Consider the following 14503-nt stretch of genomic DNA (forward strand, 5'->3'; position numbering starts at 1 on the left):
GGCACCGTATCTCTCGCACAGCGTTCCTCATGGCCCCGTCTCACTCGCACAGCGTTCCTCATGGCCCCGTCTCTCTCGCACAGCATTCCCCATGGCCCCGTCTCTCTTTCACAGCGTTCCCCATGGACCCTCCTCTCTCGCACAGCGTTCCCCATGGCCCCGTCTCTATCGCACAGCGTTCCCCATGGCTCAGTCTCTCTCACAGTGTTCCCCATGGCCCTCTCCCTCTCAAAGTGTTCCCCAACGGCCCCCTCCCTCTCACACAGTGTTCCCCGTAACTCCATCTCTCTCGCAGTGTTTCCTATGGCCCCCTCGCTCTCACACAGTGTTCCCCATGTCCCCCTCCCTCTCATAGTGTTCCCCATGTCCCCCTCCCTCTCATAGTGTTCCCCATGACCCCGTCTCTCCCTCTGTGTTCCCTATGGCCCCCTCCCTCTCACACAGTGTTCCCCATGACCCTGTCTCTCTCACACAGTGTTCCTCACGCCCCCTCCCTCTCTCTCTGTGTTCCCCATGACCCCGTCTCTCACTCTCAGTGTTCCCCATGGCCCCCTCCCTCTCATACAGTGTTCCCCATAACCCTGTCTCTCTCACAGTGTTCCTCACGCCCCCTCCCTCTCACACAGTGTTCCCCATGGCCCCCTCCCTCTCACACAGTGTTCCCCATGGCCCCCTCCCTCTCACACAGTGTTCCCCATGGCCCCCTCTCTCTCACACAGTGTTCCCCATGGCCCCCTCCCTCTCACAGTGTTCCCCATGGCCCCCTCCCTCTCACACAGTGTTCCCCATGGCCCCCTCCCTCTCACAGTGATCCCCATGGCCCCCTCCCTCTCACACAGTGTTCCCCCTGGCCCCCTCCCTCTCACACAGTGTTCCCCCTGGCCCCCTCCCTCTCACAGTGTTCCCCATGGCCCCCTCCCTCTCACACAGTGTTCCCCATGGCCCCCTCCCTCTCACACAGTGTTCCCCATGGCCCCCTCTCTCTCACACAGTGTTCCCCATGGCCCCCTCCCTCTCACACAGTGTTCCCCATGGCCCCCTCCCTCTCACACAGTGTTCCCCATGGCCCCCTCCCTCTCACACAGTGTTCCCCATGGCCCCCTCCCTCTCACACAGTGTTCCCCATGGCCCCCTCCCTCTCACAGTGATCCCCATGGCCCCCTCCCTCTCACACAGTGTTCCCCATGGCCCCCTCCCTCTCACACAGTGTTCCCCATGGCCCCCTCCCTCTCACACAGTGTTCCCCATGGCCCCCTCCCTCTCACAGTGATCCCCATGGCCCCCTCCCTCTCACACAGTGTTCCCCCTGGCCCCCTCCCTCTCACACAGTGTTCCCCCTGGCCCCCTCCCTCTCACACAGTGTTCCCCCTGGCCCCCTCCCTCTCACAGTGTTCCCCCTGGCCCCTCCCTCTCACACAGTGTTCCCCCTGGCCCCTCCCTCTCACACAGTGTTCCCCCTGGCCCCCTCCCTCTCACACAGTGTTCCCCCTGGCCCCCTCCCTCTCACACAGTGTTCCCCATGGCCCCCTCCCTCTCACACAGTGTTCCCCATGGCCCCCTCCCTCACACAGTGTTCCCCATGGTCCCCTCCCTCTCACACAGTGTTCCCCATAGCCCCCTCTGTAGACTGCTCCCGGTAGTTCCTTTTGTCTGCCCCAGCTTTCTGTAGCTCCATCTCCCTCCCGCACATACAGTCCCAAGTAAAGCATATCATTCCCACTCCAGCAGACAGTCCCCATGACAACATACATTCCCATGTAAACCACAGCACTTCCATTGCGACATGCAGTACGTCCCCACCCCCCTTCAGCATACAGTCAGCCTGGTGAAGCCTCCCTCCCTCTTTCTGTCACCCATGTAGGCGGTCTGTGGGCGGCTCTTCCCGGCACCCTGAGAGGCCCCGCCCATGTGGTGACATCACACCTCTAGCATCAGCTGCGGACCGGACCCTATAAGTAGGCGGACTCCGGAGGATCCATTATTCTCTCCTCGGACTGCAGGCTGTTGTTCCTTAGTAGCTGTGAATACGCAAGGTGGGCTGCTGGTAGCTGGTGTTCGTGGGGCAGGAGGGCTGGCTGGTGTTGGTGGGCAGCAGGAGGGCGCTGCCTGTGGCAGGTGTTGGTGGGCAGCAGGAGGGCGCTGCCTGTGGCAGGTGTTGGTGGGCAGCAGGAGGGCGCTGCCTGTGGCTGGTGTTGGTGGGCAGCAGGAGGGTGCTGCCTGTGGCTGGTGTTGGTGGGCAGCAGGAGGGTGATGCCTGTGGCAGGTGATGGGGGCAGAATGGCTTGCAGGTGTTGGTGGCAGCAGGAGGGCGCTGCCTGTGGCAGGTGTTGGTGGGGGGGCAGGAGGGTGCTGCCTGTGGCAGGTGTTGGTGGGGGGGCAGGAGGGTGCTGCCTGTGGCAGGTGTTGGTGGGGGGGCAGGAGGGCTGGCAGGTGTTGGTGGGGGGCAGGAGGGCTGGCAGGTGTTGGTGGGGGGCAGGAGGATGCTGCCTGTGGCAGGTGTTGGTGGAGGGCTGCAGGTGATGTTTGACTCTGTGCCTTTCTTCCTGTAGGCTCTCATCTAACACTATGGCAGAAGTGGTGGAGCAGCAGCAACAGGTCAGTACTGAGTGTTGTGCAGTGGGTGACATTAATCTACAGGGGGCGCTGTGTTGTGTCTGTATGCCTTCCTGGCTATAGATGAGTAGATGTAGACCCGGATCCTCCTTGTGTCTGCTCTACAGTCCTGGGGACCTCCTAGCTGGATGCTGGTGACAGCCCGCTGCCTCCTGTCCGGCAGCTCACGGCTTCTGTCTGCTCAGGTCTTGGAGGCGATACTCTGACATAATGGTGGCCTCACATCTGTGCTGGAACCTCGCTCACAGATCCGGCCCTAAGTAAAGGAAGGACTAGCGCTGCGCTTCTGGCTAAGAGCCGGACCGCTGAGCAGAGAGCAGATGTAACCCCCTATAGTCAGCGGTGGACCCTGCGTACTGTCATGTAACTGCGGTGAACTTGTACTGCACTTGGCCGTGTACGCCCGCTGTCAGTAGTGCACTGCTTTTTGTCTTCCTGCGCTGTTGCTTAGCAATAATGCCCATACAATGTAATTGGAGAACAATGGGCGCTATCTCATTTATATGTAGCAAAATCGACCATGCTGCGTTCTTCTTTGTACTTGTGTATAATGCACTTCCAACACGCTAATCTGAGCGGAACTGCAGAAGGCAATGTAATTGTGTGAGTTACTGCTTATCACACAAGCGTACAGAGCCTGTTAACATAAGGTCCTGTGAGCCCGGCCTCAATGTAGTTCTGTAGGTACATGCCTTAGTAGTCGGTGACCATTGATGCACTGATATGACATGCGATCAGTTGTCTCTGGGAGGGGTCATGTATGCCCCCCCCCCCTCCATCCAGGCTGTGTGATCTAGTGGGGGGATAAACCTGCACTGCCCCAATTACACTGGATTAATCTACACAGTACTATATTGTTCCCTGTAAATAACTTTCAGGATTTGCTGTCGATCTCTAGTTCTGAGTTTCCAGCCTTTCATAAGTGTTGTGGCTTTAAGGGGTTTTCCAAGAAACTACTGAGCTAACATCAGGCTGGGTCATCAATGGTTAATTGCTGGGAACCGTCTGCACAGGATCCCCAGGAATGAGCTGATCGCTCTTCCGACCGGACGTGTGGCAGAGGTTGGCAGAGGAAGTGCCTTAGTTGGCAGCTGTTATACTTCCAGCACTAGGAACTCCAAAACCGGGGTCAGATGCAGAAGTATAATGGCCTCTTCACTCCCATTGAAGTCAATGAGTGAAGTCAGCTAGGGCAGTTCCTCTCATCCCTTATGACTCCCATCTGGCCCGCTGCACTGACCATGGACCGGATCAGATCCTCAGCAGCAATTTTTTTTGCTGATCAATCATGAGGATAGATTACCTGTAAAACCCCCTCAACGAGTACCGGCACTCTCACCTTGGAGCTGTCAAAAGGAGCTGATGAAGATGGGCCCCATACAGCGCTATATGGGGCGGTCTTCATTTGCCAGAAGGGACCAAAAATGACTGCCTGTGCAGGACTGCTCCAGAGTGAAGGTGCTGGTACTCTAAAGAGTTACTACACACGTGCCAGCAGTCTTGGCTTAACAATTGACAGAATGCAAGTGTGGCGATTGGCATCATCGTGTAATGGTGCTAATTGTCGGGCTGCGCAGGTAGGTTCACTCCAGCAATTATCACTAATTATACGAGTGCTAAGGGAATGTTCACATGTTGAAGACTTTCACCATTACTGCTGCTCCACAGCAAACTTCACCCTTAAATTTGCACCAATATGTTATGTGTGAACGTACCCTAAAGTAGTTCTCTGGGACTGTGCCACTGATGACGGGTTATCAATACCAAATGGGTACAGGTCTAATGCCTGGCACCCCTACTGATCAGCAGTAATGCCAGTATATAGGCCAGAGCTTGGAGCACTATTAATGTATGGTGCTAGTTCTGGTTCATAGCAGGTCCGGAAAACAGCTGATTGAGAGAGGGGCCAAATGTTGGATGTCTTAGGAATCCAAGAGGATGTAAAATATTACTGAGACTCGCCAGCAGCAATTAACTGACCCAGAAGAAGACTCCCTCAACATATAACTTATTACTGCTGTGAAAGCAGGGAGTGAAATAGACACAGGATAAATGGGCACGTCAGGTTAACTGGGCGGTCGGAGAATATACTGACTACTGGATGCAGCTGCTCAGAATGATGCCTGTTGGAGGATCGGGGTGAGCACTAGTGATCAGACTGATGGCCTAGCCTCAGGCTTATCCTATCAGACTCCAGTATATAAAACCTATACGGAAGACTTTGTAATTCTAAGGAGCCAGTTATAAGTAAGATTGTGCCAGAAATAATACCAATGAAGTATTAAGGCCAAGAGCCTATACAAATGACTGAAGTACTCTTTAATTCTTCCCCCTCCTTTAGAATGTGGTGGTAAGGCTGATTAACCTCCCGTTGGTGAGCTCGACTTATGACGTGGTGTCATCTGCCTACGTCAACACCAAAGACAACCATCCCTACCTGAAGTCTGTCTGTGACGTCGCGGAGAAGAGCGTGAAAACCATTACTTCTGTGGCAATGACCAGTGCCAAGCCAATCCTACAGAAACTGGAGCCTCAAAGTACGTCCATTATGAAACTAAAGAGAACCTTCAGCAATTCTTAGTTGGTAGTTAAAATGTTGGGCGTTAGGCCTCCCCTCCTTGTTTTAAGATGCTTCCATATGTATAAATGCAGTTTCTCTAATTTTCATGCAGAGTGTATGTGAAGGGGGTATTAAATTTTAGGTGGCTTTTACCCATCCAGTGGATGGGTGAAAACTTCTAATCGGTGGACGGGGGTCTGCTGCTCTGCATCCCCATCAAGCTGATTGTCCGGCCTGCCACACTGGACAGCAGACTGGGTATTGTTAGCGACTAGAGGAAATGGGAGCGCCAACTTCACTCCCAATGGAGCGCCACACTGCTATTGCGCTTCCTGCTACTCGTTAGACAGGACGTCTTGCCAGTAATGGGGGCAGGTGGTAGAATGGCAGCACTGTGCTCCTGTAATTACGGTGGGAGTGAAGTAGGCGCTCCACTTCCCAATCAGCTGATGACAACACGCATGCATTAAGTCTACCAAACAACAAACCCCGGCCTTAAATATTCATCCTGTGCTTTAAGAGGTGCAATTAACTTCCTTCCTAGTTTAGGAAGAAGCCTAATGCTATGTACAAATAGTCCCAGCATTATTCTCTAGGAACCCTACTGGCTTCCTATGCATTGAGTTGAATCCTTATTTTCCTCTTTCAGTTGCTATGGCTAACAACATTGCCTGTGTTGGCCTGGATAAGATTGAAGAGAAGTTACCTATTCTCTATCAGCCTTCTGAAAAGGTAAGCTATTAAAATGTGCAGCCTTATAAATGTGCAAGCTAGGTCATCTTACAATCTGAGTTACTGAGTGGACTGATGGGTGAGTTAGTAACTTTTTTTTTTTTCTCTTTTCCTTAGGTTGTGGCCAATGCCTCAGAAGCCGTTTTTGGTGCCAAAGATGCTGTTCTTGAGAGTATTACAGGGGCGGTGGATAAAACTAAGGGAGCGGTGCAGGGTAGTGTGGAGAGGACTAGGTCTGTCGTAAATGACAGCATCAGTAGTGTCGTGAAGATCATGAGCAGCCGTGTGGACACTGCACTGGCAACATCTGAGAACCTTCTAGAACACTACTTGCCGCCAACAGATGAAGAGATGGGTAGGTGTCTGGACACAAAGCTATGTCATGCAGGAAGAATAGAACTTGTCCCACAAAAAAATGAGCCCTCGTGTAACTATCTTGCTGGAAGATGTATGACTTTTTGAAAGTGGGATAAAAAAAACCATAGGCTGCAGTGTTAAAGGTCCCTTACTGGGACTTCACAACGGAGTTGTTTCAGGCAAAAATATTGCTAATCTATCAAGATCAGTGTTTCTCAACTCCAGTCCTCAGAGCCCCAACAGGTTAGTTTTCAGCATTTTCTTAGTATATCTGAGTATATCTCTATAGTATATCACAACATGTGGTCTTACTATAGGATATCCTGAAAACACAACCTGTTGGGGGTTATGAGGACTGGAGTTGATAACCACTGGTCAAGATGACTGCCAAGAATCTGCTGTTCCAGATCCCTGGTGATCAGCTGTTGGCCTAGCCAGCTGTCGCTGTAGTAGGGTTGCTCAGGTCTAGTAGATTGCTTCGTTCCTATTGAAATCAATGGAAGCATAGCCATCTATTGGACCTCCTGACTGGCTCTGATCAACTATTGATTGCCTATCCTGAGGTCAATGGTGTCTGAAAAACTCCTTTAACATTGGTTTAACATACACCTATGACTTATGAAACTAACCCCAGTGGGGGCTTTTAAATCCTATGGTCACTACAGTCTCTACAACAAGTAAAGGTGGGCTGCAGAGCTTCAACCTCCCACTATCACCTTTTATAAAACTAGTACAGTGCTGGATGGAAGGCTCGTTCTGTTGGTGAAGCTAGCCCTTGGAGAATCTATGTAGGCATAACTAGTTTCATTTCCTTTCAGCTAAGGAAGCAACTAAAACAGAAGGCTTTGAGTTGGCGACAGATAAGCCTAGCTACTATGTTCGCCTGGGATCCCTGTCTACTAAGGCCCGCAAACGTGCTTATCAACAGGCTTTGACTCGGTTCAAGGATGTGAAGAGCAGGAGTCAGGAAGCCATTGCTCAGCTTCAGAACACCGTTGACCTGGTTAGTAAATCTACCTAAACAAAACTAACGGGTTGCTTATATTATAGTCAAACTCTTGCAGAAGTTGTCTTCAAGTGTCCTTTTAGACTGTTTGCACACACAAAGGAGCCAGTGATGTCCTCACCAGCTCGTTCACTCTTGTGCAGTCTGTTTAGATGGGCAGATTCCATCGTTGACTTGTTCACATAATGAATGTGAAACACTGAACAAGCCAACTATTTTTATGCTGCTTGTTCGCTCACGTTTAGACTGAATGATCATTCACTGAACGAGTTTTAACGATCTTCATTCCATCTAGAAGCCCCTTAAGGCAACTTCACATGAGTGAGAATCGTGAGTTTAGTGTGTTGCACAAATATGAACGTTCTCTTGAAAAGGGGCCATACATACGAGCGTCCCCTCCCATGGCATGTTGTATCTTGCTGCGTGCTCTCGCATCACAATGCCCATTGTCTTAAATGGCGTTGGCGGCAGCAGCATCACACCACGTGCCAGGTGCATGCAATGCAAGGTCTCCATTGAAAAACAATGGAAGAAATTCTGCAATCTGCTGCACCTCACAGCCATGCTGAAGGATCCCTGCACCCCAGTGATACAAGGCTGTTTTAACATTAAAAAAAAACACGCATCTGCGGGGCCCCATATCACGCATGCTTGTGTGACATTAGCCTAACTATAGTGGCTTTACTGCATTGTAATTACAATGACAAGTTCTAAATGTATGCAAGGAGTTTCACTTTCGTCAAAATATCCAATTTCCGGTGTCTAGACTCACTAGATCAGAGGTCCCCAACTCCTGTCCTCAGGGACCACCAACAGGTCATGTTTTCAGGATCTCCTATAGAGAGAACACCTGAGGCAATGTCTGAGGCACCGACAATAATTACATCACCTGTGCAATACTGAGGACATCCTGAAAACATGACCTGTTGGCGGTCCCTGAGGACTGGAGTTGGGGAACACTGCACTAGATCATGGATTTGCCCACTTAAAATCTGTCACCAGAAGATTTCTCCACTGATACTTAACCATAAGTACTTGTGATGGCCATTGTCTAGTCTATCTCCTATGATCATGTGTCTAATATATCTGCCTTATTCTCTCAAGATTGAATATGCAAGAAAGAACATGAATGACGCAAATCAGAAAATCCATAGTGCCCAGGAGACTATCTTCAGTAAGTGGGCGGAGTGGACCAAAGGCACAGGACAAGATGCTGGTGGGGAACCAGAAAGCGCTGAGGTATTGACCATTCTCTCCCCTTATATAGTGTATGCTAGGCAACGTCTGTACACTGGGAAAATAACACTGTCTATCTCTTCATAGCAAATTGAATCCCGTACCCTGACTATCGCCCGGAATCTGACCCAACAGCTACAAACGACGTGTGTCTCTCTGGTCACCAGTGTCCAAGGCCTTCCTCAAAACATTCAGAACAAAGCTCAAAATGTTAGCACCATGGCTGCAGACGTCTATCAGAACTTCCGCTCTACCTCTTCCTTCAGAGAAATGTCTGACGGCCTCTTAACCACCACAAAGGACCAGTTCACAAAAATGAAGGATTCTATGGATGATGTGATGGACTACTTGGTTAACAACACTCCACTAAACTGGCTGGTAGGTCCCTTTTACCCACAACTGGCTAGTAGCCCACATGGGGAGCAAGACGGTGATGGGGAGAACTCTGCCAACGAGGATTAAAAAAAGCTTGAGTTGAAGCAACTTTGTACTTAAATGAGCAAACCCCCTAGTCACATCTTACATCACTCTTCACAGCCCTGTATGGCCTTCCCGAGGACTCGCTCACACGTGTAGTTTGGCTGTGTATTACATGCAATATGCATATTTACTGTGTAATTTATGCACCTACAGCTTATAATGGGCATATTGTGCACCAAAATAGGACATGGCACATCTTTCACACATGTAATACATGCATGAAAAGTAGACGTCTGAATGACTCAATGGACTTACTACTGTATTACACAAAGTGCACCTGTGTGAGTGAGCCCTTGATCTGAGGGATGGTGGCACCAGGCCACAGGAGTTGTGAAGATCTGTCTCCAACTTTGGTATTGTCTCTTGGGCACTTGCTTATTTTTACAAATACTGCCCAAATGTAAGCTGCCTCATTGCTATGTATAAACCCCACTATGTACTTTATTTGTGCACTTTTGTATTAATAAAATGTCTGCATTGACTTGTCTGCTAGATTTGTGTATGTACAACTATTCTACATAATGCCTAGTTCGGGCCTAACCAACTTAATATGGTTCTAGTTGAGATATAACAAGATGGTACTTCTCCAGTAAGACAAATATATAGAAAATGGTACTTATTGCTGCAGATGTTGACAACCTACAGCCCCTTGCATACTAGTTATTACAGTAATTAAGCTTCAGATGAGAATAGGAACTTGGTCAATAGATCTCAAATTAGGCAAATGACTTAATACTGCGCAAACTAAAATTGACAGTGTTTAAGGGAAAGTGACTGCCTGGCCAAGACTGAAACTAGGCGCTAGCACTTGTCCACCACAGGGAATGGGTAATGTGGTGTTGTATTAGTGCAGACTATTATGGACTTGCTGGTACTTTAATAGTGTTCTTTAAATGTGCACCCTATCACAAGTTTAAAGTATTCCAGGCACTTACTGAGGTTAGATCATCCATTAGTTGATCTTCAAAAGTCCACCATTTAGGACCCCTGCCGTCAGCTAATCCTCCAGCCCACTGTCAGTGTTAAAGATCTGGCCACCAGCATTGGTGGTTAGAGCTGAAAGTATAAAGGAGAAAAAGAAAAAACAGCCTTAAGATCTACTCTCCAGAACTGAACCCTCTCAGATATGGTCTCGCCAGAGCTCTATACAGCAGGATCACAATCTCCCTCTTTCTACTGGTTCTACTCCTAGACATGCAGCCAAGGATTCTGTTTGCCTCTCATATTGCCTGGCAACCATGATTCCTTTTTGATGCTATCAGAACCCCCTAGATGCTGCTTCAGCCCTGGCTGACACAGAATGGCCAGTATAATACTCTGCCTAAAGAGTTCTTCAAGTGTATTTTGCACTTGCAAACACTTGACCTGCAGTTTCTGGCTTGACCTCTGTCCTGTAGAGCTATCTCTTCATTCTACAGACCCTGCCAGGAACATGAACACAATCCTACTTTTGGTTCATCAGCAAACTGACAATTTACCTACCAAACCTTCATCACTCACAAATGTATTATAGAGCTTACCCCTTGCAACCAGTCTTTTCCTAAATGCACCACACGTCAGAGGGCTATCCTTCTACCTAATTTCCAACAGCTACACCCTCTGCTTAAAAAAAAAAAAAAAAAAAAAAAAAAAAAAAAATTTAAAATTGACATTTAGAAGTCATGCTTTTGTTTAAATTGTCTGTTTAAAAAAAAAAAAAAAAGCCAAACTGTCGTGAATGATGCATAAACAGTACACTCATAGCGGGAATCAAATGAAGCTCAAGTATGACTTGAAAGGGCAAATTCTAAAGTATTTGCCCCCTGCAAGTACAGCTATTTTAACTCCTTCCTGCTCCATGACAGACATGTATGTCACAGGAGGGAAATCATTTGAGTGAAATACTCTACCTGTAGATGGCTTGGGAATGGGGCCCATGCCTTCCATAGCAGGAGGTAGTAACAACTGGGACTGGAGATGCCAGATAGCATAGTTAACACCTACATGCTGAAATCCATGTTGACTGGCATGTAAGTGATTAACAGGGATAAATCCAAGTCATGTAGCCCAAGATGCTCTTGAATTGACCCGTGCAATGAGGGTACTGTCTGGGTGTCATAGCAGCCTTTAGAAGGCCCCCTGGGTGCCGTGTGTGTATGCCTATTAAGGCATGTCTTAATACAATGCAGGCAGAAATCTTATGTACTACAACACAAACATGGCACTGTATAATATAAACAAGCAAACGTTTAAAGTTCAAGAAAAACCGCATGGCACTACAGCAAAAACTAATTTTGGTATAGTTGTAATCCTACTGGCTCACAGAATAAAGTTTGTCATCTCTGCTGCTGTGTACACTTTAAGAGAACCACCCCATCCATTTGAAATTTCACTCCACTTGCCCAGAGCGCACTAAACTAATAAAGGTGATGGATGTGCTGGATCGTAATCGCATGGTGCCTGTGAAGGCCATGCACAATGCTGAGAGCTTATTCTCTTCACAGTCCCATGCATGAGCTCTCCCATAGACTTGTATGGGAGGTTCCAGTTCTTTCCGTGAAGTTTTTCAGTACACTATAATAATAAACTACTTGTCCTTCAAAAAAAGTCCTCAGACAGCTAAGCTTAAAGTGGGGAGTAGAAAACCAAAATGAAGGCAAAGCCAAAAAAAGTCAAACTGTAGATCTAACGCACCCAAGTTACTTTCTAGAGTAGCGCCTATTTATAAAGCTGCTCGGCTGTCTTCACGTAGTAATGGCTGCAGGTTAATCAAAGCCATAACGCTGAAATCCCACTGACTTTAACGCCTTGCTGAAATCTGCCATACATGTACAGTGGGCTCAAACCGAGGCTGGGGTTGGAGAGGGTCTCCTCTTGTCTCTGGAGCAGGACTGCCTTGGATTTTGTCCTATTAGACCCTGCCTGTAATGCACGCTGTACTGTAATGGTGAAATATTGCATTACGTTGTACATTTGATCAGATGACTTTTTTTTGTACACTTTAAAAATAAAGTGGGGAAAATGGGATTTATTAAAGTCACATCAATACATGGTGGAAACACAAATTTTATAGATTAAATCTATCATGGTGAGCCCTGTCAGAAAATGCACAAACCCAAGCCCTCGTGTAACTATGCGCCATAGTCAGGTTTTTGTGGCTAATGGGGTTCTCTAAGGGTAAGAATACTGCCATCAAGTGATAGAAATGCAGATGACTGTTTTGATCAAGGGCATTTTCTTAGGGTTTGTATATGCTTCAGTATTTGGTATGTAGTTGGCCATGGACAAGATGTAGCAGATTTGTAAGCTGGTGCACTCTGCTATCAGTATAACTTATTTAGGGTGGACTTTCAAGTCTCCTGGAGCAGAAGAGACTTGTAGGGCATACTGCAAATTTTTTAATGCAAAAACTCAAGTTGGAGACTCTCTTAAAGACAACACTAAAGGAAGATTGTCTTCAGATATCGGCCTTAATGAGTTCAATTTTTTTTATAAGATTGTCACTTATTGTATTTGATACTAACTGATAAACATTTTGTCTTGCTAGATACCTGACTTCACCATCAATGACCTTGATTCAGAGACTGATGGCCACCCAAATGTATTGGAAGAGGAAGAAATGCAAGATTTCTCCCGAGCAAACGGCCGTGTAATAAACCGAGAATAGGTTTCAGTTTTCTTAATACACTTTGCTTTTGTAAGCCACTTTGCCGTTCTGTAAGCACTTTTCTACCACTGGAAGCCATCTTTCAGACCTTTCGCACCTTTCATATAATAGATGCATTTGAAGAGTATCTGAAATCGCCTCAAGGTAACAGTGGGGCGATTATCGCCCAAATCACAGGCAATAGACGTCCCATGTACTCAGCCTTCGACAGAACACGGAGTGGAAAATCGCTCACTTGTCGGAGTCTTGTGTTTTTCTCCCCCATTTAACATGGGTAAAAACCAAGCGACTATCGGCCCGTGTAGTCATTAGTTTATCTATTGACCATCTGTCTCCTATATAGGGCCTCAGCCACATTGCCTCTTACAGCTTCTGTTTGCTATCTTAATCCCTAAGTTATAAGACTGACATGATGGCAAATTCTGCCTTGTTCTGCTTTTTGTATTTCTTCTTTTGATATTCTATATTAAATAAAGCACTGGGTTCTCAGTAAAATTCATACATTGTTTGGGCTTTTTGTCATCCAGGTATGAGACCACAGCTGTTCCCTGTCTACGAAAAGGGGAAGCTATAGCGGGATTTACTATACATAAGGCCTCGTTCACGCTGTTTTAGCGCATTAGAGACACGTGAAAAGATCGCTTCTACTAAAACAATGGTTTCCAATAGTACTATTGAGATAAAGGAATTTTAGACTTGCTAAATCCTCACACCAATCAAAGATAGGACATGCGCCTGCAATGCTCGCATCTTAAGGTCTGTGAAAAAAAAAATGGTGGGACCAGACCTATCTTTGGTGTGTGCTTTTCATAGACTCCTATGGGTGCTGGAAAACACACACCACATACCTCTCATGTGAACGGGCTAATTAAAATAGCTGGAAATCACCCATTTACAGGATCTTTAGTGCAGTATAGCTGCGACTCTTTAAACTTATTCCACGCACCTACATTCTAAAGCGGCACTTGTGTGAACAAGGCCTAAAGGTAGAAGTCACTGAGGAAGAGAACTGTGGATTGCAGATGCACCACACTGCCTTTTATCTGCAACGCTAGTATTAGTGAGATTTTCTATAAGGTAGGAAAATGGGTAAGCATTAGAGGCAAGCGTACTCGGAAAAGCACTACTCGCTCGAGTAATTTTGCTTGATCCGAGTATCGCTGTGCTCGCCCCTGAAGATTCGGGTGCCTCTGCGGCTGACAGGTAAGTCGCGAGAGGGAGAGCGGGCGGGAGAGAGGGAGAGAAAGATCTCCCCTCCGTTCCTCCCCGCTCTCCCCTGCAGCTCCCCGCTCCGTGCCGGCACCCGAATCTTCGGGGACGAGCACAGCGATACTCGGATAAAGCAAATTACTCGAGCGACTAGTGCTTTTCCGAGTACGCTCGCTCATCTCTAGTAAGCATCCCTGAAGTCCATAGAGGCCATGAAATATTTTAAGAGGAAACCATGAATCCGATTTGTCTTCATGCTTAATCTTTTCGTAATGAAGTAGTTCTTAAAGGAACTTAAAGAACAAAGTCCTTCTTTTTTTCTTCAGTTTTCATTAGGACCTACGTCTCCAGAAACTGTAGCATGGAGTCTTCCAGGATGGTGCGCTTTACAGGATGGACCCAGAAATCTGAGGTCCTTCTTAGCCAGATCAGAAGAAAGTTGGAGGTGACAGGCCAGCCTTAGAACATGGACTTTAAGATATCAGAAGTGGTTCTGAACTTGCAATAGGTCTTCAGGGAAAACTGCGACTTCAGCATAGTATTAAACCACCCAACAATCTTGACTGGCTTGGATAAGGCCTTCAGAGACCCTTGCTCCCTCTCGGGATTTCTGTCTGTTTCTGCATTGTTGTCATGGACCTTCTGAGGTGAAATTTCAAATCTT

At 47.6% G+C, this 14503-nt stretch overlaps 1 protein-coding gene and 1 long non-coding RNA gene across 5 annotated transcripts in view; one reads left to right on the forward strand and one right to left on the reverse strand.

Moving 5' to 3' along the window:
* The window catches only part of LOC136628439 (uncharacterized), a 42296-nt gene that overhangs the window by 9348 nt on the left and 18445 nt on the right, over positions 1 to 14503 (reverse strand). For all 3 annotated transcript variants that reach the window (XR_010792880.1, XR_010792878.1, XR_010792879.1), the window contains exon 2: positions 9920 to 10040. This is a non-coding gene — a long non-coding RNA (uncharacterized lncRNA). The remainder of the gene's footprint in view (positions 1 to 9919; positions 10041 to 14503) is intronic.
* On the forward strand, positions 1905 to 13129 carry PLIN2 (perilipin 2). Of its 2 annotated transcripts, XM_066604343.1 has the most exons (9): positions 1905 to 2033; positions 2550 to 2595; positions 4955 to 5150; positions 5823 to 5905; positions 6023 to 6260; positions 7081 to 7265; positions 8373 to 8507; positions 8592 to 8882; positions 12511 to 13129. In XM_066604343.1, exons 2-9 carry the CDS (start codon positions 2566 to 2568, stop codon positions 12628 to 12630), a joined length of 1278 nt encoding a protein of 425 aa, XP_066460440.1. In that variant the 5' UTR covers positions 1905 to 2033; positions 2550 to 2565; the 3' UTR covers positions 12631 to 13129. The 2 variants fall into 2 exon arrangements, with proteins under 2 accessions (XP_066460440.1, XP_066460441.1); XM_066604344.1 differs by lacking the exon at positions 12511 to 13129 and having other exon boundaries at positions 8592 to 9476.

This window comes from Eleutherodactylus coqui, chromosome 5, assembly GCF_035609145.1.
Source record: "Eleutherodactylus coqui strain aEleCoq1 chromosome 5, aEleCoq1.hap1, whole genome shotgun sequence".
In the NCBI taxonomy this organism is placed as follows: Eukaryota; Metazoa; Chordata; class Amphibia; order Anura; family Eleutherodactylidae; genus Eleutherodactylus; species Eleutherodactylus coqui.